Raw genomic sequence first — 26559 nt, 5'->3', positions numbered from 1 at the left:
AATAATCTAATTTCCTTTTTGGTTTTTAGTTAAGTAGAAATAATATTTTTGTAGTTTTATCCTCTCTTTGTTGGCTTCCTGTTAAAACCAGAACCGAATGTAAAATTCCTCTAATGAAACGCGCAACTCAGTGACGAAGCTTCACTGGATCTTAGAGATGCCGTTGAACCAGATTTTCCCAACAGAGGTCTTTACTGCAGGTTTACTGGTGGTTCTCAGAGGTTCTGAAAGTGGACTGGGAGACAGAAGCTTCAGACCCCTCTCTGTGGAAGCCGCTCCTAGTTCGACCTCAGGAAGCAGAAAACTCTCCAACTTTAACATCAATCTTCAAAGTCCTCTTTGTTAAATATTACAGTTAGGTCTGGTTTGGTCTCTGTAGTTTTACTGCTATAGGCTGAGAGTGCTGAAAGGACGTCCCATGATGCATTGTGATCCTCTCTGCTCTCTTTACATGTATAAATATCTGAGATTGTTGTCATTAATTTGTCTTTTTCTTCTTTTACAGCAGTAATCCCTGCCTTAGAGTTCTGTTGATCCCTTTCCTGTCCTTTCTACCTCCAAATGGTTCAGGCAGACAGGTGTCATTCATGGCTCTGGCTCTGCTGGAGGTCTTCCTACCTTGTTCTGGTTTTAATGGAGGTTTTCTTTACTGGTTCTAAATTTTTTCTCTTTGTTGTCTCCTTGTGCAGTTCAACTGCACAAATCTGGAGCTAGAGAATTATTTTTATGAACTGGTTTACATGAATACAGTTTTTATGAATTGGACTAATCCATCTAATCCACCCACACCTGACTTGCATGCAACAACTGACCTGTTAACTAACACACCCACAACATATCAGAGACCTCCCCATGTCAGACATGAATAATGAAGATATCATGTGATCTCCATCCTGTTTACATCAATTCCATCTGGATAGAGATATCCATCATTCCATCCTCAGACAGCTCAGAATAAACTCCCACAAAATGTGAACACTTTTTTTAATATCCAAAAGTTTGTAATTTATGTGTTATCATTTACTATATAAACACTAAATTATAATATGATTTGTTGTTTCACAATATAAACATATTTCTGCTGCACAAAGTTGTTTCCACTGAGCGTTTACGTGAATGATTCACCACATGTCCACTAGATGGCAGCAAAATGCTACAACAACTGTAAATATCAGGCTTAAAAATGAAGCAGATCCATAGTTTCTTTATAGAAGTAATAAAGACTCGTGTCCTGGATAAAATCACAGCAATAATGAACATGACAGTGTGACTGGTCCTCCGTCCTTCTACTGTCATTTTCTTGTGAAGAACCTGGAGGACACCGTCATAAGACCAGCGTCTTTTAGCTGACGACTTGACAAAATTAAATTCAGTCTTCCACAAAGTAAAAACCACACATTTGTTACCTTGTGCCTGGATTATTGTAATGTTTTGTCTTTTGGGCTCCATGCAGCAAAAAACAGAGCAACAAAATGCTGCAACCTGCCTGCTGACTAAAACATGTCAGCACTGTTAGGTGGACTTCACACAGGCACCTTGTCTGCTTTCCTTTAAAATTTAAGCTTTTCTTGGTCGTTTTTAATCGTTTGCACTCTACGGGTGCATCTTATGTAACTTGTTGCAGCCATGCATTCCACCCAGAAACCTACATGTAATCAGCTGCTGATAAATCCCACGAGTTTTAAATCACCGTGTTGTTTTGTTAATGGTCAATTCATTCAGAAACACTCATTTAACCAGATATAGACACAACACATCCTTTTAGAAGTCACATGGAAATCGTCTGTGCCTCTCATCTGTGATGGAGAGAAAGGATTTCATTTCTGCTAAGTAAGCCAACCAAACTTTTCTGTCTCATTCAAACTCAGTTAACTTTATAAAACACACATTTGTAGCCCACTTTCAATAGTTTAACTGCTGGTGGCAACTATAAATCAAGAATCTTCTGAGCCAATATAAACAGAGAAGTAAAAGCGCTGCAGCACACAAACAAGACGCATCTGCAGCTGGAGGAGAACAGGAACAAACAGAACCTCAATTTTTATAGCAGGGGTCTCCAACTCCGGTCCTCGAGAGCAACCATCCTGCAGGTTTTAGTGTTTCCCTGCTGCAACACACCTGACCCAAAACAATGACTCATTAACAGGCAGGTGCAGAAAATGACAAGAAGTTGTTGGAGAACCTTTTCATTGGAATCACGTGTGCTGTACACCACTCTGACCATATGTCTTTGGGCACCTGTTCAGAAATGATCTCATCGATCAGATCAGCTGATCACTCGATGCTCACACAGCAGAGCGCAGAGCATGAAATATTGTTTGATAACATCAGATTAATGATGCTCAATTCCCACCTGTCTGCCTGTTTTGAAACCAAATAAGCTACTGAAAAGATTCCTGATTAAGAATTAGTATTTCCACCTAGTAAAGAATGTGGATGCAGAGATCGCTGTGACACCTGCAAAATGCAGTTTCACTACCTTTCCTATGGACGCATGGCCACAGCTGTTCTTACATTTATAAACATTTCCAAGTAGAAGTACAAGATTGTAAATTAAACACTTTGCATGAAATGTTCTTACACACTAAGTAAACATAAATCTGTGGAAGAACAGTTGTTAAATGAAGGTCCTGGGCTGCTGAGCTAGAATCCTGCATCAGACCAGAATAGGACAATATTCCTCCGAAAAGCTTTAAGCTGATTTCACCTGCCTTTCCTTAATCCATCTTTGAATCCACTCCCTTTAACTTTAGTTATCATAATGATAAATACATATTGAACATAAATATGTTGTTCAATTATCCTTTTAATAAATAATTGTTTGAGCACGATGTATGTTTGACACTCCTCATTTCTGTTTCTAATCCATACCGATTCCATAACACACCTCGCTTTCTTGTTTCTGGTGTATTGTCAATATGTAGCTCTCCTTCAGTTCATACTCACATTCTCTAGTCTGAAACAACCACTGGATACAGTCTGGCAATAACTTGTTCTCTGATTTTTCCATTACAGAAGTGACTCACCAGTCTACAAGTGTCATGGCAAAGAAGATGTCTCTTCATTAAAACACCCTTTTCTTTATCTTTTAACTGTCTACACCATTTCTCACCTGTCTACACCATCTCACCTTAAAACATATAGTGTAGTGAGCCCTTATGGCAACCAGATGGAGCTCCAACAGAAGGTTAGCTGGCTCTGAATGCTCCCAATCACTAATAAGTAAGAGAAACCAGGTGTGTCTGTAAACACCAATGAATACTTGGGTGAGCACAGAGACATGGCTGGTGAGTTTGGAGTTTTCATTTAAAGTCTATTTTTGAAATAATACATTGAGTGAACTTGATTCTAAAAGTCTTTTTAAGTTAAAAAGTTAAAAGTTAAGTTATTTATAAGAAACTAAAGGCCTGTGATGCCATGGGTAAATTGTTTGTGGGTCACAGCCAGCAACATTATTTGCCTGATAGAGTGGGAGAGGCTATGTTTAGTTTGGCTAGTTATAAATATGTATCTTTAGTAACTTAAGTACAGTAGTTAAAACAGTACGAGCTAAATACATTGTAAATATGATTTGTAAACATTGTAAACATTGTAAATATTTAAAAAAAAAAAGATGGTAAAAGACCTGAGGTTAAAAACAAATGTGAATTGAAATATATAAATACTCTGTTTAAGCTAAGAGCATGAATGCATGAATGAATGGCTAAAAAATTGCTTGAATTTAAGTTTAAAACATTAAACTTTAAGTTTAAAACGTTAAACAATTAAAAATTTAAATTAGATAAAAACATTGATTTTAATTCTGTCTTAATATATAATAATCTGATTTCATGACTAAAATTTTTATGCTTTCTATTATTTAAAAAGTTTATAAAAACACATACAGAAATAAATACACAGTTAAAAATATAAATAGAAATATATAAATATGAGGTAAAAACAATGAGGTAAAAACTATTTTCTAATTTTTCCTATTTAATTTCTTTAAGGTTTTCAACCTGCTGAAACTTCAAAATAAAGTTTTCAAAGAAGCTGAGTTGGCCTCGCGTCCTCTGTTGCTCTACCAGTCCTATCAAGCGGGACAATCATTTTTTTTAAACAAGCTTGACAGTTGAAAACCATTCGCGCACCAGGAGGATTAAAAGATCAAAGGCTTTTAAAATCCAAGTGTTGTGGTCACGAGGACAATTGTAATGGCTGAAGAAAAGTCCATAAAGCAGCTCAAAAAAGAGCGGACAATATCTAAAAGCCTCTTCACTCGCCAAGCCAATAAAATTATTAAAGAGGCAGAGTCTATGGCTCAGCAGGAGTTGCTGGAAGAATTTAACAAATTTTCTAACCGATTCAGAGAACTCCTTGAGGCAAATGACAACTGTTTAGCAGCCGTACTGGCAGACGAGACGGCAAAAGAAGAAGACCCACAAGTCATCGAGCATCAAGAGGAGATGGATAGAACAGCTAGTGAAGCTGAAGGAAAATTCACACTTGTGAGAAATATTGTTAAAGAGACTTTGTGGTCTAAATATGGAGAACAAGAGGTTATGGAAACAATTGAGGGAGCTGAGGAGGTTGGACAAAAAGCGCAAGACCTACCTGTTCTAAGCAAAAATGTTGAGAGCTTTGACGTTCACCTAAACTTATTGGAAAAAGGCCTAAAGGAAGCCACTGACATATTGCATGCATGGGAGAGATGGATTTCTGGAGAGGAGAGAAGGACTCTAAATGACAGAATCAAAAACATAAGGACTCTGAAAAGTAAGCTGGAGCTACGTAAAGCCGACTTCGTTACTGCAAGACGGGTTGCGGAGGTTGAGGCAAGAGCTGCCAATGGTAATGAAGTACCAGTGAGCCCTAACCCAGCGCCAATAACCAATCCAATCGTCAGGATCAAACCAACTGCACTTCCTGTCTTCAGTGGAAACAGTAGAGACTACTACAGATGGAAAAAGGATTGGGAAAACTTGCAAAAGCAAGGCGAACCAACAGGGTCTGTTGAAGTTAAGAAGATCCAACTGTTGGACAGTATTGTGGAGAAAATAGTTAAAGACCTAAGACTGTCCACCTACTCGTCAGCGGAAGACATATTCCGAGTCCTTGAGAACAGATATGGGAACAAGTCTGCTATAGCACTTGAAATTCTGGAAGACTTGGAAAGACTCCCTCCCGTTAGAGGAAACCAACCATGCAAGGTTATCGAACTTGTCCAAGCAGTTGAAAAGGCTGTAACTGACCTCACGGAACTGAACAACACCAGCGCGATAAAGAACCCACTGGCTATACGGACAATAGAAAGTAAACTCCCCGACTTTGTGAAACGGGATTGGCTTGTCTATATGATGGAACCAAGCAATGCAGTGACCCCCGACAAGCACCTTGACGAGCTTGTCGCATTCCTGAAGAAGCAGGAGAGCGTGCTCGAAAAGTTGGAGCAGTTAAAAATAACTGACAGATCTGACAACTTCCCCACAAGAAGGCCAGAAAAGAAATTTGCCTCAACCAAGGCCACAAAGAAAGAGCTTGAGAGCACATGCGGTGTATGTGGTGATGAAAGGCACTACAACAAACTCTTCTTTTGCAGAAAATTCAAAACCTTAAGTGTTCCAGAGAAAAGAGCCACACTGAAACGGCTTGGGGCTTGTAAGATGTGTCTTGGCTGGCATACAAGAAAAGAAGATTGTACAGATACGTACCTATGCAGAAAGCAAGAGTGCAGAAAAGGAGGTCCTCCAGATCACCATTACTTTCTCTGCCTGAAAGACAGCACGGCACGACTTCAGAAAAGTGCTGAGTCCAGCCAAAGGAGCAGTGCAGTAAAAAGCAATTTGACTGCTGAGCAAGAACACTTCCTTGCAGAGTTGTCACCAGAAATGGCTAAAAAGTGCAAGAAAGCGTTCACCAATGGGAACACACGAGTAGGCACTCCACCATCATCTCAGCTACTGGAAAAGAATGGGCTATCTGAGCCGCCAGTCATATTGATGTTGATGGAAGTCACAGCAAATGCAGGACAAAAAGTTGGAACGCTCATCGACCTCGCCTCGGACATAAACTATATCACGCACAAAGCTGCTGACCGTCTCAGACTGCGCAGCGAGAAGGTGACATTAATCCTGTACGGTGTTGGTGGGATGACCTTGACGGTGAGTACAAAGCGGTATCTCCTCAGAGTGCGCACTCGATTGGCATCAGGTGAAGAAAGGGCACATGAACTTGTGTGCTACGGCTTGGATGAAATCGCAAAGGTCCATAAAGAGATCGAACCCAGAAAACTCCAGCGTTTCTTTCCCGAGGTTGATCTGAAAGATTTGAAACGTCCAAGTGAAGTTGAGCTTTTAATCAGTCACCGCGAGGGAAGACTAGCCCCCCAAAGAGTAAAAGTCGTAGGGGATCTTGTCTTGTGGGACAGCCCTCTGGGCAAAACGGTTGGAGGAGCTCATCCTGATCTCTTTGAGCACATTGAAATTGCTGCACATCAGTCCAAGACGCACTTTGCTCGATCTATGAGAACAGCTGCAGTCAGATATGAGGAACTAACCAAAGACAGTCCCAAGCCATGCATTAATTTGGAACAAAAGGTGGCAAAAACGTTGGTCACAGCAAGCGCTACTAAAGATTTCCTCGAGTGGTGGAGATGGGAGAGCATCGGTGCTTCCTGTGAGCCCAAATGCGGAGGATGTCGGTGTGGAAATTGCCAACCAGGAGGCAAAGAAATGACACTGGCAGAGGAGAAGGATTTAGAAATTATAAAAGAAGGCCTCACCTACGTCACAGCTGACGCTCACGTCGGCTCTCCACACTGGGATACAAAGTATCCATGGACACAAGATACCGCCTCACTTCCTAACAACAAAAGTGCTGTCCAAGCCACATTTCTGAGGACGGAACGCCAGCTGGAAAAAGAGCCAGATTGGAAAGCAGCATACACAAGCCAAGTACATGAAATGCTAGAGCGGTGTGCTGCTATAAAGCTCACAGAAGAGATGAAGAGTGATTGGAAAGGTCCTGTCTGGTATGTGAGTCATCTGGTTGCCCCAAATCCCCACTCAGTCACTACTCCAGTCCGTTTAGTGTGGAATAGCAGCCAGAAATTCAAAGGACTCAGCATGAATGACATATTGCTAAAAGGACCAGATGTACTCAATCCCATCAGAGCTGTCCTTCTGCGTTTCAGGCAAGGGGTACATGCTGCCTTAGGTGACATAAAGAAGATGTACAACTCAGTCTGGCTAGAAGACAGGGAGATGCACCTGCACCGATTCCTCTGGCGAGACCATCCTGCTGATGACATCGAGGAATACGCCATCACCAGAGTAAATATTGGTGACCGTCCAGCAGGGTGCATCGCACAACTGGCAATGAGGGAAACCACTAAGTTACCTGCCTTTTCTCACCTGGTGGGGGAGCGTCGAGTCTTGGACGAAGACAGTTATGTAGACGACATACTCACTTCCCACAACTGTCTGGAGACCCTGGTCAAAATCACACAAAGAGTGGAGAAGATCTTAAAAGCTGGAGGCTTCTATCTCAAACCCTGGGTGTGGTCCGGGCAAAGTGGGAGGCAACAAAAGACCGAACAAGTCAAATCTGAAGAAACAGACCTCCAAAATCAAACCCCAAGCAGGACTATTATCCTTCCAAATCAAATGAGAGATGAGGATAATAAAGCACTTGGAGTTGGTTATGAGACAGGAGGGGACAGTCTGTACATGCTTACCTCGATTAACTTCTCCAAGAAGAGGAAGAAAATGAGAACCGGCAAGCATCTCGCTAAAGATGAGATAAGGCTGGCGACGCCAAATCCATTAACCAGGAGGGGAATTGTTGAGCCAGGTAGCTGGACTCTATGATCCGATCGGCCTGGTCGCACCTCTAAAACAGAAGGGTGCTATTCTTGTAAGACGGGCTTTCCAAGAAGCTGGTGGTGGAAGAATGACTCAAGAAACTTGGGACAGACCACTCTCAGAAGGCCTTAGAGAGGAGGCCATTAAGCTCTTCGAAGAATATGCAGAGTTGGGTCAGATAAAGTTCCCTAGAAGTCTTACGCCAGCAGATTGGAAAGGCAACCCTTTGGCCATCACCTTCTCTGATGGAAGCGACAAAACCTATGGCGCTGTAATGTATCTCAGGTGGCAAACAGCACGTGGCATCAAAGTCCGCTTTGTGGAGGCAAAAGCCAAACTAACACCACTGGATCAGAAAGGCGAAGCTGTTAAAGCCGAAATCTGTGGAGCAGTTTTCGCAGCCCGACTTCGCAAGTATTTTGAGAAGCATGCAAGAATGCAAGTGGAGCAGTGGTTTCACCTCGTGGACAGTCAGACGGTGCTGGGAGCCATCCAAAGAGACAGCTATGGATATCAAACCTTCTTTGCCAACCGGGTTGGTGAAATCCAAAAATCTGCACCTGCAACGGATTGGTGGTGGATACCTGGAGAACTGAACATTGCTGACATCATAACAAGAGGAAGTTCAGCTGAGGACCTAAAGGAGGGCTCTGCATGGCAGAGGGGTCCAGACTTCCTGGAACTGCCAGTGGATGGTTGGCCAATAAAATCGCCCAGAGATGTTGCTGCTCATGTCAGAGAAAATGTTGATAAGCTCCAAAGAAAGTCCTGCACAGCTGCTACAACCAGAAGCCAGGCTAAGAAGGATGCACAGCAAACACCTCAGCGACAGGAAGTAAAACCAGGGGTCAAACCAGCTGGTTGGGTCGGAAAACTCGTCACCATTGAAAGGTTCAGCTCTTTGCAAAAGCTTGTTGATGTCGTTGCTTGGACCTGGCGGGCTGCCCAAATATGGAGGGGAAAAGGTGAAATTAACAGTGTGGCTAAAGGAAAAGTACCTACACTAACTGTCACTGAGCGTCAAGATGCCCTCAGAGATCTCCTTCTGGCAGCCCAAGTTGGGCAAACATTTCCTGACACAGCCCTGAAGAGGTTGGCTGTATACAGAGACAATGATGGACTCCTTGTGTGTGGGGGGCGGTTCCAATCATTTGCTGGAGAGCAAACTGTTGCTCCAATCCTGCCATTTAAGCACTGGATTTCCACCCTACTTGCCAGAGAAGCCCACAGTGTGAACCATGAGGGTATTGCTGGAACTCTTCTGAGAATGAGAAGAAAAGCATGGGTAATCAAAGGTCGAAGACATGCTAAGCGGGTGGTCGACAGCTGTGTCACCTGCAGAAAAAACAAGGCAAAGACATGTCAACAACAAATGGCAGACCTACCTCCCGAGAGAGTTAACCCTGCCAGACCTTTTGAATACACCACTTCAGACCTCTTTGGACCATACATGGTTAAAGATGAAGTGAGAAAGAGAGTCAAGATCAAAGTATGGGGCATTGTTTTCTGCTGCATGGCTTCAAGAGCCATACACACGGATGTTGTCAGTGACCAATCCTCTGAAGGTTTCCTACAAGCCTACCAAAGATTCACAGCACTCAGAGGTCACCCCAAAAAGCTGTGGTCTGATCCAGGTTCAAACTTTGTGGGAGCCAAGCCTGCACTGGAGGAGCTATACAGGTACCTTGACAGACTGGACAAGTCAGAGTTTGAAAACAAAGCAGCAGAGGATGGAACGGAGTGGTCATGGAAGATCCACCCTGCAGACTCACCCCATCGCAATGGTGCAGCTGAAGCAGCAGTTCGTTTGGTGAAAAGAGCCCTGAACAACCCAGCTGGTGAGAACATATTCACCTGGAGTGAATTCCAAACATTTCTGTTTACTGCAGCCAACCTTGTGAATAAAAGGCCAATAGATGCACGTGTGCAAAGCAGAGAAGACTGTATCCACTATATCAGCCCTAATAGTCTTTTGCTTGGACGAGCCAGCCCCAAAGGTGACATCGCTAAATTCGATTTTGAAGGCTACTCCTACAAAAGACTTCAAAACATTCAATCAGAAGTTACCAAGTTTTGGAAGAAGTGGTCTGAGCTGGCAGGACCAAATCTATTCATACGGAGCAAGTGGCACACAAAAGAGCGGAATATTGCAATCGGTGACATAGTTTGGGTGGCTGACCAAAACACACTAAGAAACCAGTACAAAGTTGGGAGGGTAGTAAAAGTGAACCAAGACAAAAAAGGAATCGTCAGAGACGCTAATGTAAGAGTCTACCCAAGTTACCCAGTCTCGATAACCCCTGCAAAACAAGTCAAAGATAAAATTCCAGCTACTGTCCTACATAGAGATGTGAGACGTCTTATTGTCCTATTACCAATCGAAGAACAAGCACCACCAAACCCATGAAAATCCATGAAGACTGTGTGACCTCCCTTGGTGTCCCACCAGGAGCTCAAGTGGGAGGTGTCATGGCAAAGAAGATGTCTCTTCATTAAAACACCCTTTTCTTTATCTTTTAACACCAATGAATACTTGGGTGAGCACAGAGACATGGCTGGTGAGTTTGGAGTTTTCATTTAAAGTCTATTTTTGAAATAATACATTGAGTGAACTTGATTCTAAAAGTCTTTTTAAGTTAAAAAGTTAAAAGTTAAGTTATTTATAAGAAACTAAAGGCCTGTGATGCCATGGGTAAATTGTTTGTGGGTCACAGCCAGCAACATTATTTGCCTGATAGAGTGGGAGAGGCTATGTTTAGTTTGGCTAGTTATAAATATGTATCTTTAGTAACTTAAGTACAGTAGTTAAAACAGTACGAGCTAAAAACATTGTAAATATGATTTGTAAACATTGTAAACATTGTAAATATTTAAAAAAAAGATGGTAAAAGACCTGAGGTTAAAAACAAATGTAAATTGAAATATATAAATACTCTGTTTAAGCTAAGAGCATGAATGCATGAATGAATGGCTAAATAATTGCTTGAATTTAAGTTTAAAACATTAAACTTTAAGTTTAAAACGTTAAACAATTAAAAATTTAAATTAGATAAAAACATTAAGATTATATATTAAGACAGAATTAAAATCAATCTGATTTCATGACTAAAATTTTTATGCTTTCTATTATTTAAAAAGTTTATAAAAACACGTACAGAAATAAATACACAGTTAAAAATATAAATAGAAATATATAAATATGAGGTAAAAACAATGAGGTAAAAACTATTTTCTAATTTTTCCTATTTAATTTCTTTAAGGTTTTCAACCTGCTGAAACTTCAAAATAAAGTTTTCAAAGAAGCTGAGTTGGCCTCGCGTCCTCTGTTGCTCTACCAGTCCTATCAAGCAGGACAATCATTTTTTTTAACACAAGCTTGACAACAAGCTCATCAAGTTTGAGAGCCTTCAGCTCTAAGTCACGTGTTGGCGTTTGATATTCAACTCTGTTTACAAACCTAATCTATTTTTTGGAGCAAATAGAGCAAATTTGTGATTGTTTTATATGTTTTTCCTAAAACTTTCTCTTCTTTGTTGCCTTCAGATTCAGAATAAGCTAATAGCTCCATGAAATGTCTCATTGTCAACGTGTGATGTTCTGCTTATGTTCCACTGGGAATGAAATGAAGCCTGATATAACACCATGTCTCATTCTGATGAAGAATGTCAGTGTGTCGTCTGCGTCTCTGATCACATGATCTTTTCACTGACCTGCCGTTTCTCATCCTCCCATCACTCATCTCCTCCTCTTCCTCCCAATCTGATGTGTCCAGGAAGTCGAAGCTGCCCAGAGCCGTTTCCACGGTGAGGCTGACCACACTGGATGAGCGACTACGCCCACCACCCTTCACCAACAAAAAAAAAAAAAAAAATCACAGAAACATTGTCAGGAGGGACATCTGACATATACATGTTCATGCCCAAACCTGATAATAAGAAGACATCCTCACCTTCAGCATCACCTGCAGCAGCCTCAGCTCTTGTTCCAGCAACTGTAATTCAGGAAACTGTCCTCTGTAGTCATCCAAAGAGGACAAAACCGATCCCAAAGCGTCCTCCAGGCCACTGTCTACCCGAGCATCCCTCTCTCCTCCCACTCCTGACATGTCCTCTTCCACCGCCACCCTCTGGGCCACATATGTCACGTCTGTGCTCAGCGGTCCATTTTCTAACTGAAGGTTGATCTGACCAGTTGGGTATCTCTCAGCACTGGAGGAGGTGGATGTGTGGACAGACAGTGATGCATCCTGTAGACACCTGGTTGGGTCAGTGAATGAGTTCTCCTGAGGACCAAGTCTCTGTGGGGATGAGTCAGGATGGGAGGCAGCAGGACTGGGGGGCTCTGGAGTCCTGCTGGGCAACTCCATCTCTATGTCGGTGATGGAGAGCCCAGAGGTCAGAGACATGACGTCGCCTGCTTCGCCGGCCGAGCGCTCTGTCAGCACCACTCCATCAGAGCTGCTCTCACTGATATGGCTCAGAGAACGAGAGTACTGACCCGACCCGTGGCTGTGGTTCAGCCCTGCATTCTCCTCGTCATCCTCACTGGTGGGAATCCCTCCCTTCACCTCCTCCCTGTTAATCAGTTCATGCGGTTACTGACAAAGAACCACAGTACCAAACACGGTATAGAACAAACAGAACCAGAACAGCTCAGACACCAGAACCAGACCTGACCTGTTCTGGGCTGCATGTTTGAAGGTGCTGGAGATCTCAGAGGTGCCACAGAGTCTGTGATTGGACTTTGGAGATGAGGAGGAAGAGGAGCCTCTGTCAGGCTTTGGGGAGGAACTTCTTGTTACCGTGGGCTCCTTCTCTGGCGTCGCCATCGCAGCCTGAAGATAGAGGGACAACGGCGTAACCCTACTCACCACAACACAGCTAGCATCTTTAGCTAGCATCAGTAACAGAAACTAAACTGTTTTCATCCTTATTGACAAATGATGGATCTGCTGCCGTCTGTAGTCCAGATCATATGACTAAAACCTCTTCTCTGAAGTAGAACGGACCTGCATTCGCCTAATAAGAATCATGATGTCGTGATTTTCCCAATAAACATCTGGACGAATGTCTCATACATCAAATGCCAATTAAACCCAACAGTCACAGATAAGTTTTATTTTGCTAAAATACATGTAGGAGCTTAGTTCTTATAATCCCAGTCAACATCCAGACTTTTTCTTTCTCAAAGATCAGATTATGAGGCTAAAATGATGTAAAATGAATGCATAAATCGATATAGCACCATAAATACAACCAAAAAAAACCCACTGAATTTATTTAGCTAACAGTACTAACAGAGATAATACACAGATCAAAACTGACCAAGCCATTCATTATCTGCATATCACTTTCTCAAGTCTTGGCTTTCAGGAGAAAAAATATTGGCATTAAAACATATGTTGCTGATATATTTACAATTCTTACTTCTGCTGTTTTTATTTTCTATTACCAGTTATTTATGGTACTATTAAATAGTACGAATAATCTTGTAATGCTGGGGTGTTGATTCATATTCTATTTACCTACTATCCTCACAAAACCAACTCACCTCGTTTTTGCTACAAGTTTGCATCAAAAACATCTTCCTGGCTTTATTCCTGCCATCAAGGACCAATAATTTTGTTCTTTTTAGATAGACATAAAACTCTCAGCTCATTTGTTCATCTTTGGTTGTTCCTGACATGTTTAAAGTTAAAGTTAAAATGAATTTTAATATAAAAGTCCAGAAGGGCAAGAAATAATCAAGCATTTTTCACAAACCCCGTCATTCATTTTGCATTGATCCTCTCAGATCCGTAGCCTGGAGTGCTCTATATATTCAATACAGAGTGATTCAGTCTGGAGTCCCTCATCTTCACAGAGATTTGCATCGATCTTAAGACTGGCCACTCTGATTGGTTGATCTGGGGAAACACTTGCCTTACATCATCACGTATTCAACACACCATTCAAGATGGCGGACCGGCGTAGCGGGAGTTTGTTTCTTTTTGCCGTAAATGCTGTTTTAAATGACCAGGAACATATCAAATCCTTTTAGATCAACCCTCAGGTTTTTACAGCAAAAACGACACACGTCATTTATGTCTTCGTTACTCCACACCGTGTTTATTTTGTTCTGTTGCGTTCGCTCTACTGAACACTTCCGGACATTGTAGGCTACCACTTTACTGATGTCACCTCCCCCATTCTTCTGATTGGTTTACTCCATGCTTGGTTTTCCCACCCTAAAAATCCTTTGATGCGAGTGAGTCCCAGACTCTATGCTGGTACAGCGAGAGAGTCTGGCTTGCCAGGCTATCAGATCAGCCTCTTCCGGAAACAAGCAAACAGAGAAAGCTCCGCCCACAGGCTGCGTCTGATTGGTCAACTGCTAGGAGTAGTTATACTGAGCAGTGAATGTGGGCGTGGCTTTCTTCTGGTGAATGTGCACTATTTAAAGAAGATGACCAATGACTGAGTCCCTCCCCCGGGATGTCACTAAAATTTTGAAGTAGAAAAAGTCTCTGACATCGCCATGGAAACTGAACTTAGAGAGTGCTAGATATCTCAACTATGCGTTTAGGTGATAAAAAACTGCGGGACGCATTATGTTTGATGAGTATTTAACACTATAACACTGTAGAAAGCTCAGAAATCTGGAAACAGCGCAACAGAGCCCCTTTAAGCTATCTGATTGGTGGAAAGTTAGATTAAAAAGTGGTTTCAACATAAGATCCAGGTCAATATATAGGTCCTGCAGCGTATACACTTTGGAACATCACTTTCAAGCAGAGTTTAATTTTATGGCACTGCGTCCCACACCAACAACTGGATATCAACACAGTGGCTGTTTTGAATGTACACCATCGCTCATTAAGCAGAAAAACACAAGATGACACTAACATCGGACTTTTACCATCTGAAGAAAGGTCAGAGAAGAGAGAGGAGGAAGAAGGATTCGGAGTTATCTTTTGTCAGGGGACCATGGTGTGCATTTGAAGTGGGCAGTGTGTTGATATCCAGTTGCTGGAATGTGATAAGTGCTGTGACCTCAGCTGAAATCCGATGCTCCCAGCTGGAACATAGCTGGGAGATAGCTGAAGATGATGATTAAAGGTGTTTAATGTGTTTTACCATCTGAATTGGAGAGCTGCGCAGACCCTGAACAGGCAGCTGAGGGCTAGAGGAGTCATCAGAGGACTCGGATGAGTTGGACCACGCTGTTCCGTTTTCCAGCTGCTGACGGCGGTGGAGCATGTTCTGCAGGAGAACAGGATGGGTTAAAAAGGCTGGGGGAGGATGTCAGATAGAGAAATAGCAGGAAGTCACTGCTCCAACAGTGTAATGAGAAACAAACACTGATTTATCCACAAAAAAGACCTTGAAAAGAAAAGTTCAGACTGGTTCCACTCACCCCCAGTCTACATCATTAACTCTGCAGAGCAGCAATGTCCAACTATTTCTTTTAAGAGGTTTGTTTTTGGAGGGGATAAATGTTCCTCCTCATGGCAGATGTCTCAACCTCCTCATTTGATGCTCACAGACTGGAAATCTGAGATCTTGATGTGAGGGGATCAGAGTGGTGAACTAAGCTCTGCTCCATGAGCTCCAACAACATAACACCACTGACCAGCCCTCCCAATTCAAACCAGGCAAACCCCAGCATCACAGGACCAGCTGAGTGTTTCAATGTAAAGCCAAGAAAATCTAAATATATTCAAATTTGGCCCAACGCTCAAAACACCATTTATTGTCTATCAAAAGCTGATCTAAAACAGCTGTTTGTAGAAAACACCCACTGTGTCAGATAAGGTTTATTTTCCTCTGATCAGTAGATGATGTGATCATTTCTGGAGCTGGATAACAGCCACAACCTTCCAGCTGTCAAGCTGCATAAGATAGATTTGCCTTGAATGGAAGTAAATAGTAGCAAAGGAAAAGGAAAAACTTACTTTTGCTGTTTTCTGGTCATAAGACTTATTTGAGCTCTGAAAAACCTCGTGTTCTCCTCTGATTCTGCCTTTGTTTGAAATAATCATGAAGGTCCTGCTAGTTTGCATGAAGATTTATAGTAAAGTGTCCACTCTTCCTACGCAGTATTGCAAAAAGTATTCACTCACCCATCCAAATAATTTATTTTAGGCGTTTTTATCCCTTCCAAGACCACAGATGTATACAATCAAGGAGCCAGGCATGAAAACTGCATCTAGAAATATTGGGTCACTCTCAGGAGCTCAGTGAATTCCACTGTGATACTGTGACTGGGCTTGTTGCACAAGTAGCATCCTATCATACCAAATTTCCTTGCTACTAAATGACAACCGTCAGCTGTATTGTAACAAAACTGAAGCACTTGAGAACAACAACAGCTCAACCATGAAGTGGTAGCTAGGTAAAATAGTGAGGTGTAGAGGTGTGAGAGTTCGCAGAGGTCACCAGCTTTCAGCGGTACCTGTTTGACTGCATTTTGGGAAGTTTGATGGAAGGGGATTATGACTATGGTGTGGGGTTGTTCTTAAAGAGCTGGGCTTAGCCCTTATAGTTCCATTGAAGGAACTTAAAATGCTCCAGTATACTAAGAGATTTTGTACAATTCCACGTTTGTAAATTTATGGGAACAGTTTGGAAATGAACCTGTCCAGGGTGTACCCTGCCTCTTGCCCAATGGTTGCTGGGATATACTCCAGCTCCCCTTAACTGGAGAAAGTGGATAAGAAAATAGATGGAGGGGCAGTTTGTGGATGGTTGCTTCGTGTTCCAACGTGACTGCACACCAGAACACATAGCAAGGGCCATAAAGACATGGATGAACCAGGTTGGTGTGGACGAACCTGACCGGCCTGCACAGGGTCCTGACATAAATAAATAAAAACACCTTTGGGGTGAATTAGTGTTGAGTCTGCGAGCCAAGTCTTCTTTTTCAACAACAGTGTTGGACCTCACAAATGCGCTTCTACTTTTATGCAAACAGGAATATTTATGGAAGAGGGTTGTGTGAACATTTATTTGTAAAATAAAGAAGAAAAATCTGTTTTTCCAAAATATCCATGTAGCCTCAGACACTCTGCTTGAGCTGAGAAAAATCCGTCAGTAAATAGGCAGAAATACTCAGAATGAAATTTTCAGAAGATATTTTTCTCTGACGTTTAAAGCATATAAAAAGCTAACACTAAATCTCTTTTTTCTAATAAACCTGCAAACAAGCTTCACGTCTCCATAAAACCACAAGCAATCACTTCTACAGTTCTAGGGTTCTTCTACTCCAACCCATGGTGTCGGGGTCTCTGAGCTTCTACTCTACAGGTTCTGAATCATCAGGACTTACTACAGAGCGCCGTCCTGCAGGGGAGATGTCGCTACAGGGGCAACTCTGGCTCAGTGTGCCTCTGAAGATGTCCAGCAGAGGCCGTCTGTTCAGACTCCGAGGCAAAGACTGAACATCACGGAGGCAGCAGGTGGAACAGAGTGCATGCAGCAGTTAGAGAGCAAAAGATCTGACCTTCGACCTGTCTGTCTCATCTGTCTCAACACAAACTACCAGTGTTGAGACTGAAAAATGTCTGCCAGATGTAGTTACACACAAACTCTGACAGAACCGAACCAGATCCACTGCTGTGGGTTCCTCATCTGGCTGCAGAATACTCATTTGGGTCTTTTATGTAATTTAACAATGAAATGGAGCAGGACTGAAATCTTTCAACTGATGGAAAAAGCTTTAGTTTGAGGGTGAAAATCTAAAATGAAGAGAAACTCACATAGAAGGCTTGCTCCCGTAAAGATGGCGTGTCAGGTGGGCTCTGGTTGATAATGGCTGAGAACCTCTTGCTGACAGTTGGAGCTTTATTGACGGAGCTCCCACCTGCTTCTTCTTCATCAAACGGACTGAGGAGGAAAAGTTAAGTGAGGACGTCATAAAAACGAATTAATATTTAAAATTACACATTTTTTAATGTTATGTTTTGTATTATTTATATTGTAGAAAGCTCAACCCTTTTAATCCCAATCAACATCTAGACATTCAAGAAAAACCTTGGTTGTTAGATTATGAGGCTAAAATGATGGATAGAGTTGAGAACATAAAAGACCATCAAAGTAAAAAACTCAAACCTTTATAAGTATAGCTACAACACATACATGTGACCAAGCCTTCTCTTGGTCTGCATATCATTCGCTTAAGTCTTAGTTTTCAGGGAAAAAAGAACAACTGAGACTTACTTCCACGTGACTTCAAGACTCAGTTTAATGGTTCCAAGATCATTAATGTCCACAGCGACCGTCTGAGGCAGAGCAGCAAACAGGTCCTTAGTTTCACAGGAAACGTTTCCAACAACCACGTGGTTGGCTAAACTCTTCAGCTCTGTCACCTAGGCAACCCACAGACATATGTTGTTGGATTACATCATCTTTAAATATTAGATGAAGATCTAAATGGGAACATTCTGCCAACCAACCTTCACAGAAAGGAACTCATTGATAAGCGGGAGGAACACCATCTCTTCGCTGTCCCACATTTGTTTGGCATTGATCTCCATCCGACCGCGGAGCTTCCACCGCTGCCGACCGTATTTCATGAAGATCTGAAACATAAGTAAACACACTCACATCCTGATTCTGAAAACATGTTTGATCAGACAGGTGGAAGCAATCCCATAGTATCAGATCCAAATAAAGAATTAAAAATGAAAATATATCTAAACTGCTTAGTAACTATTCAAGGATAATCAAGGATAGAATTCAACCCCCCCCCCCCCCCCCTTATCTATTGGATGTCTTACATATTGTCACCTCCAGCTCTCTCAGGTCATCCTCCTCCATCCACCTCACTGTTCCTTTCAGTACCAGCAACCTTTATCACATAGTCTTTAAACTTTCAGATTTTATTTACCCATTTAAGTGGATTACACGCTGTTTCATGTTGTCATTGTCTCAAGAGGTTTCAGTTTTTTTAATTCTTTTCTGCTGTTAAACACTTAGTAAAATAATTCAGAAAGATAAATAATCTTTTAATCGTTCTCATTATCTGACAAAAACAGCAAAACCCTACTGTTTCTCAGTATTTAATACACTCTTACAGAAGTAAGTTAGTGTATTACAGAGGGAGACAGATACCAACCTCATACTGATCACCAGCACACAACCTGGCAAATCCAGCCAGACCTGAAAGACAAGAGGAGAAAAATAGACAGGCATCAGTTTTAAGGAATATTCCATATCCAACAAACGTAGAGTAGGGAAATGAAGAAAGTCATCATCAAAAAGAGAATGTTTAATCCAGCAGCTGGAACTTCTGTTTGTTTCTGCAGAAGTAGGTTTAATTTCTGCAGTTTCAGCATCATCTAGACCGTTGCAGCTGAACTTTAACACGCTTCTCTGCAGTAATCGGGTATAGAGGAATTACCCCTCATCCTGATATGGAACTTTCCCAGCTGGGTTTCCAGATCACTCTCCAACACACACATTTTCTGCAGATGGGAAAAAATTTCAGTTACTTATTTCTGCCATTTACACACAGCCTATGTCTCCACCAACTCCGTCCCTTCGGCTCACCTCGGTGTACTCCTTGTAGCCTTTGTTGGCCTCGGCCAAACTTTCCCTGGCCTCCTTGCTTCCAGGAGAAGCTGTGAACGCCTTCACCATCTTGTCGGCTCCATCTCTCAGTCTCCTCTGCAGACAGTAGGCTTCATACAGCTCTTCAATCTGACAGAAGATCAAAACTTACATCAGAAAACTCCAATAAGAAGGGTGATCAGAACTGAACCAGTTCTTCAATAAGCAGATCAGACCGGTTCTGAGGAAACTTTTTGGGTCAGATAGGTTATTACTGCTGAAACTTAATAACCACTCCTGATAAAACAGGAAGCGCTGGATTAACAACAATGAAAAACAAATAAACATTTAGACTGTTACAGTGTTATATAACCCGGTTTACAAACTCAAACTCTGAAATTGTATTTATATAAATTATAATTATTCTCTTAAATACAAGGATTCATGTCAGCTACTCCAGACCAGAGTCCAGACTAAACATGGACAGTAGGCTTCATACAATTCGTCCATCCATTTTCTTAACCACTTGTTTCCCTTAAGGTTTGTAGGGAAGCTCCCTGCAATCGCTGGGCGTTAGGCAGCGTACACCCTGGACAGGTTGCCAGTCCATCACAGGACCAACACAGCAACACAACAATCATTTAAGCACAATACCAGGGACTGTTTAGAGTACCCAATGCTGCAAACAAATTAAACAAACTGTGGAGACTAAACTTAGACTAAACTTTTACCAAACCAAGGCTAAAAACTTTTCTCGTGCACCTACTGCTAAAATCTGCAGCGTATCTGTTAACTTACAGAAAGACCATAACTTGCTGAAAATCCATTTAATTTTGTATTTTTGCATGATTTTTTTTAGGATTCTTGCAAACATTTTAATCACACCCCAACGTAACTTTGATTCTGCATGTATTCATTTTCTCTTTATCTCTTCTTTTTATCATGTGAAGCAAGCTGAACTGCTGTTATGTATGTAATGTACCATATGTACCATCATTTGCCGTGGTACACCTGTTAGATCTACAGCTACCTGTCTTACCTTGCTGAGGTGAAACTCCAGCTTTCTGATGTACCTCTCGATCACCTTTACTTGCTGTCAAAGAAAAGCAGAAGATCACTACAAGCAGTTTTCACAAGAAAGCCCTTCCATCAGTAACAAGAGAAAAAGCTCACCTTGTCTAGCTCATACAGGAAACCCTGAAGAAGAAAAAAAAACATGTGAAGTAATCAACATGTGAATCTGGAAATATGTGAGATTAGACTAAACCAGGAACATTAACTGCATACCAGTCTGGAGTTTCTCTTTGATTCTTTTATCTGTCTACTTAGGTTGTCCAAGTCCATCTGATAAACATGCAGGTACGACCTGAAAACACAGTTTGTTTATTTCCTTGTAAACAACAATGTAAAAAAAATCCCCTCCAGCTCAGTGGTGTGTCTGTTTGCTCACTGGAGTCCTTTCTTCAGAGCCTTGTAGACTTCATCTAGCCTCTCAGGCTGAGGAACTTTGGGTGGCGTGTTGGATTTGCTTGACATGGTGAAGATCCGACTGGCTCTACTCGGCTTCCTGCTGAGACCAGGAGTGCTGAATACTGAGAGGTTCCTGCAACATCGTATCATCATCATCATCATCATCATCATCATCATCACATGATTCAGGAACTTCCTGAAACGTCTTGATGCTCCACTTCTTTTCACATTTTACAACCCAGATTTTTGAAAAAAAGAAAGAAAAAAAAAAGAAAAGAAAGTTAAGATGCTGTGTGAAATAAATCAAATAAAACCATACAATCATATTTTATTCCCAGTAGAACATAGACAACATATCAGATGTTGAAACTGATGGATAAAAATGTAAAATTCTTTTAGGAAACCGTGGACACCATGTCCTGCAGACTAAAGAAGGGAGGTAGCATCCAGCTTGAAATCAGTGGACAGTAGAAAAGCCTGCATCTCTGATGGTATGAGGTTGGATTAGTGTCTATTGTGTGGACAGATATTATATCTGTGATGCCTCTATGAATACTGAAAAGTACATGGAGATTTTAGAGCAACATCTCCTCCCATCCAGACAACGTCTCGCAGATGTCAGTGAGACAAAGCTAAACCACGTCCTGTATCCATCACACCAGCATGGCTTGACAGGAGAAGAGTCAAGGAGCTGAACTGGACATCCTGCACCTTTCACCAACACAAAACATTTGGAGCATTATGAAACCAAAAATCCAGCAATGAAGAACCAGGACTGTTAAGCTGCTCGAATCCTGAAGCTTTGCTTCTGGCTTCTAAAACAATAACTCAAACGGCTCCTGTCTACCTTCACTCCATAATCCAGACCTACACTCCCCTCTCGACAGCTATGTTCCGCCAGTGAAAGACGCCTTGTGTTATCACCCCTAAGTGGGACTAAATCGCTAGCCAGACTCTCTTCTTCTTTTGTGCCACGATGGTGGAATGACCTCCCAAACTCTGTCCGCTCTGCAGAATCCTTGACTACTTTTAAGACCAAGCTGAAGACTATGCTCTTAGTTTAGCTATATTTGTCAGAAGAGTTGGAGAACTTAGCCCAGTTTTTTGCAACAAATATTATGGTATTCATTCTTTATATTTTAACATAGGTAATATTGTGGGGTGTGAAAAAAAAAAGCCTGTAGCACTACATGTCAAGACAGGCGTCCAACTGGACTCCAGCAGTCCAGTAGCACCTTCTGATGATGTCCTCTGCTGTTTGATTTCATGCTTGTGTTGTTCTCACTCTCATATGTAAGTTGCTTTGGATAAAGGCGTCTGCTAGAATAGAATAGAATAGAATAGAATAGAATAGAATGGGACAACACAACACTCCTAAAGCTCCAGCAACTAGTCTTCCCACTTCCCAGATGTTTACAGACAGATGTTAAAAGAAGAGGAGATACTACAAAATGCTAAACATCACCCTGGAACTACCTTTGACAGATGTGTTGCTGCCATCAGATTCATGATGAGCTCATATTTTCCAGGAAACGGTATCAACATCTGATTTGTTGTTTATTCTACTGGGAATAAAATATGGCTTGATCAGATTTCTAAATGACTGAATCCTGCTGTTATTTATGTTTAGAGTTGTCCTAATCCCGATCCTCGGGGACCATCACCCGGAGTGTTTTAAAGGTAACCCTACTTTAACACTCCTGACTGAAATGTATAACTAACTAGCAGAAATGCAAAGAACTTGAGCAGTTTCATTTATCTGAATTAAGTGTGCTGGGGTGGGAAGGAACTAAAATATGCAGAGCAGGGGTCTCTGAGGACCAGGACTGAGAAACGCTGCTCGTCATTATAAATGGAATACCTGTGTACGCAGAGGCTTCCATGAAATGTAAGCGAGAGAAGTAAACCTTCCACCAAATATTAAGCAACAAAGAAGTAAAACATTTTTGGCCAAATAAGAGATCCTGTCTGTGGATTTGGAGTAGAGTATCACCTGTAAGGTCTGTCGTGGGTGTTGACTCCGGTGAAGCTCTGACTCCTAGTGATGGACTTGGATGTGAGGCGTCGGGCCGGGCGGGCGGACAGAGACATGGTGGACAGGGTTCGTGACGGACTCCCTGAAAAACAGACAAACAACTGAGATGCGAATCCATCTGTATCTGATATAATCCAACCCCAGCTGGAGTTTGCTACACATGAAGGTCTTTTATTTCTGATCAGATATGATTCAGCATTTAAGGGTTTAAACTCTTCAACTTCTCTATGTCAAGTATAGAATATATTTCCTGTTTCCATCTATGCACACTGAGATACGTGATCCTCGTCAATGTGGGACGTCTCGCTGCTGTGTTTGCTGCTTGTTATGTGAAGTGGAAAATAAAGAAATCATTTCCTGAATCATCATGTTTGTTTTCCATCACATTTTAGAGAAAGTATGTCCTGAAAGAAATAAAGTGACTCATTTACCAACAGTTCTTATGAATCTTATTCATTTTGTTCTGAAGGTGCACTGCAAACTGGTTATGACTGTCCACTAAGACAATCCTCTGTACACTGAAGAGATGTTGTCTGCTGGCCCTGATTTAAATATAAATTAGGGGTAGGAAAATCGAATCGAAAAATTGAAAATCAGGATTTCTTTGCTTCACAATTTTAAAATCGATTTTTTGTTAAAATAATCTTTTTTTTTTTTCTAAATTATTAAATATAATCCATTACAAAATTTTTGTCATTTTTATTGTTTTTATTGATCTTTTTACTTGTCATTCTTGGGCATTATAGCAGCAGAATGATGGTCTGGCTACTGTGTTGTTTTTCCCAATTGAAATCAAGAAAAATTATGATTTATAAAAAATAAAAAAAATAAAAAAAGTTTAATGCATTTTTTTTTTGCTTTTAATATACAAAAATTTGCGATATCAAAGAATTGTGAGAATCGTAATTTAAATTGAATCGGCACCAAAAAAATCGGAACTGAATCGAATTGGGACAAAAGCATATAGTCACAGCCCTAATGTAAATGCCTAAAAATGTTCATAAAATGTCATGAGGCCGATGGGATATATGCAGACACAATCAGAGGTGAGACGAAGAGGAGCCAAAATAATAAAGACTAGAAAAGCACAAACCTCTGCCAAGCAGGACGTTAAAGAATCCTTTCAAAAATTCCTGGATCCAAACAGTGATCCGGATCACCACTAAAATTTAGTGAGTTCTTTCTTTTCACATTTCCAACAACTCCTGAAAAGTTTTTGAAAATGAATACAAACAGACAAACAGATAAATGCAGTGTAACAAATAACCTCTTTGGTGGAGGTAATAATGCCAAAAGAATGAATGACACTAAATATTGATGATGTGCTGTAAAACATACTTCAGATAACTTGGTAATGAATAATCACACAAGATAATGTGAGATTTGGATGAAATAAAAGAAGTTTTATGTTAGTGTTACTTGATACTGGGAAAACTGACACCGCCATCTTTTGTCTAACCCTGGGATTTATGTAGCGATTTGAAATTGGGCAACAAATGACTTGAATAGCTCTGTATGTTATGCTGCACTCCTGCTCTTGTTGACATTGAACCTACACTGGTCGTACCCATCTTTGTAAATGTTACATGTATGGTTTTTGTCCTTATTAGAGTTATTCTAATGATTATCTTTAATTAATTGCCTTTACTGTGGTACTGACTGAATGTTTCCTTCTATCATGTTTTTGTTTACGACTACCCGTATTAGAGGGTTCTTACACACATATTGACGGGCTCCACATCCACATTTGCAGGTTGAGTTGGACAGATGGACAAATTAACATGTTGAGTTTATTTGCCTCCTACATCGCATGATCTACGTTGTGACTATTGCACAATGTACATTGCGATGATGAAGCTCAAACGATATGTTGTGCAGCACTATTTTAAGTACAATCACATCTACTGTGTCCAAAAAAAAATCCAGCATCCCCAACAATGAGGTGAAGATAGAGGGAGGGAATCTGATGGAATAAAACCAGTGTTATTTGCCAGAAACTCAGTCATGTTATCACCAATCAACCAGGGCCTAATAAAACTAATCACTAAAATAAAAATAAATAGATGTAGTAAATTTTAATCATGAAAGACGACATTCAGTAGATGGATCTGCGACTCTCAGGTGACTTGGACGTTTATGGGGAGATATTCCTGTTGTTAATGTTCACACGTTGAGTCAATGGCTTTAATTGGATCAGCAACAGCCTATAATCAAACCCCATCCTAACCGTGACTTGCACTTGAATGAATGAAATGATGAAAAAGAGTTCCCTGAGGGAAAAGATCATCAGGACCCGATCTGAATATCTTGCCATTTATTTCTAAATAACACATTATTGTAATTACCAAAAGGTATTTTAAATAGCTGATAAAAAAAAAACCAAAACTATAGTATGGCTGTTATTGTATTTTCATGAAAAGTACAGCAAAAACAACCATTAACACCACATATGTTTGAACATGGCAGCACTCAGATGTTTGTAAGATTTCTCCTGAGTGTCCGAACAAATAAGAAGAAAATCTTGAGTACGAAGATCTTCATGAAAGCCACAATCTTTGTCAAAAGTTTGTAAGTAGGACTGAAGAACAAATTGGTTTGTAAAAACTGCTTGTCAATGAGGCTCAGTGACTAAAAAAGTCAAGAAATCCATAAGTCTGAGCAGAATATGGATTCTAACGGAGACTTAAAGGAGCAGCTCTTCTGGATCATGCCCAGGAAACTGGATGACATACGTCACGATGAACGTTACAATGATCTGTGCTGAATCGGATCAGTTGTTACCTTATGTCCAGAACAGAAGTCCTCAAATCAACTCCTTCAGTTTCAGTCTTTACTTCTCATCTTTAATCACATACATTTTCTACATTCACTGCATCTGAAATCTGTGAGGAGGTGTTGTGATACTGAACCTTATGTCAGTGGATAAATATCGTCAGCATTTTCCTTGTGTTCAACGTCCTGTATCCTGTTTCTGAAAACAGCTGAAACGCCTTCACAAGGCAGCAACTAACCCGCCCCCCATCACAGCACAGGAAATGTCCTACAGGAAGTCAGATGTAACTGCCTCTCCTGACAGGAAATTCAACAAAAGAAGATAGTCCTGAGGGCAGATGGGAAAAGGTCAGTTCTGCTGGAGCTGAACTAAAAAAAACGAGAATGAAAAGGGCTCTTTAATAAGTCAGCGGATCAACCTTTATGTTATCTTTTTATGTAAACAATTTGACTTCATGCAGAACAAATGCAGAAAGAATGACTTTATCTTTAGCTAAGAGAAAAATCTTTGTCCTGTGTTGACTTTACCTGTTCCAGGTATGAAGGGAGATAAACAGCTGGGTCAGGTCCAACATTCGGACTCCTTCTTCCATTTTCTGAGAAATGATCATGTTGGTCTGAGCCTCTGAGTAAAGATCTGGTTGTTCCTCACAACCCATCAAAGAATAAACAAGAGCTTGACTGTCATATTTTCCAGTTTCCGAAAATTAGGTCATTTTGCTTTTGTGTTCTTTCTAAAGAGTCAGCAGAAGGAAGGAGGAGGAGGCCATGGCTGACCTGTCATCTGTCCTTTCGATAAGAAGAGCTGCCCACGAAAGACAAAGCTCCTCCAACAAGTCATTTCCCACTTCCTGAACCTAAAGCCATATGAGCCAAAAAAAAAAGGTGAATAAATGTTTTTTTTTTTCTCATA

The 26559-nt window shown here is 41.1% G+C and overlaps 1 protein-coding gene across 1 annotated transcript in view; it reads right to left on the bottom strand.

The window, feature by feature from the left end:
- ripor1 (RHO family interacting cell polarization regulator 1) overlaps nt 1–26559 on the bottom strand; it is a 44784-nt gene that overhangs the window by 6996 nt on the left and 11229 nt on the right. Inside the window, exons 2-16 of the mRNA XM_079247159.1 lie at nt 22833–22956; nt 20820–20972; nt 20657–20735; nt 20543–20566; nt 20409–20462; nt 19370–19519; nt 19221–19284; nt 18936–18979; nt 18274–18399; nt 18038–18186; nt 17578–17704; nt 14957–15082; nt 12518–12675; nt 11791–12415; nt 11552–11685 (exon numbers count right to left, since the gene is read on the bottom strand). Of these exons, the coding sequence (XP_079103285.1) occupies nt 11552–11685; nt 11791–12415; nt 12518–12675; nt 14957–15082; nt 17578–17704; nt 18038–18186; nt 18274–18399; nt 18936–18979; nt 19221–19284; nt 19370–19519; nt 20409–20462; nt 20543–20566; nt 20657–20735; nt 20820–20972; nt 22833–22956 (2137 nt within the window). The remainder of the gene's footprint in view (nt 1–11551; nt 11686–11790; nt 12416–12517; nt 12676–14956; nt 15083–17577; nt 17705–18037; nt 18187–18273; nt 18400–18935; nt 18980–19220; nt 19285–19369; nt 19520–20408; nt 20463–20542; nt 20567–20656; nt 20736–20819; nt 20973–22832; nt 22957–26559) is intronic.

The sequence above is a fragment of the Telmatherina bonti genome (genome assembly GCF_933228915.1).
Source record: "Telmatherina bonti genome assembly, chromosome: 2".
Taxonomy (NCBI): domain Eukaryota; kingdom Metazoa; phylum Chordata; class Actinopteri; order Atheriniformes; family Telmatherinidae; genus Telmatherina; species Telmatherina bonti.
This window is presented reverse-complemented; position numbering and strand designations above follow the sequence as displayed.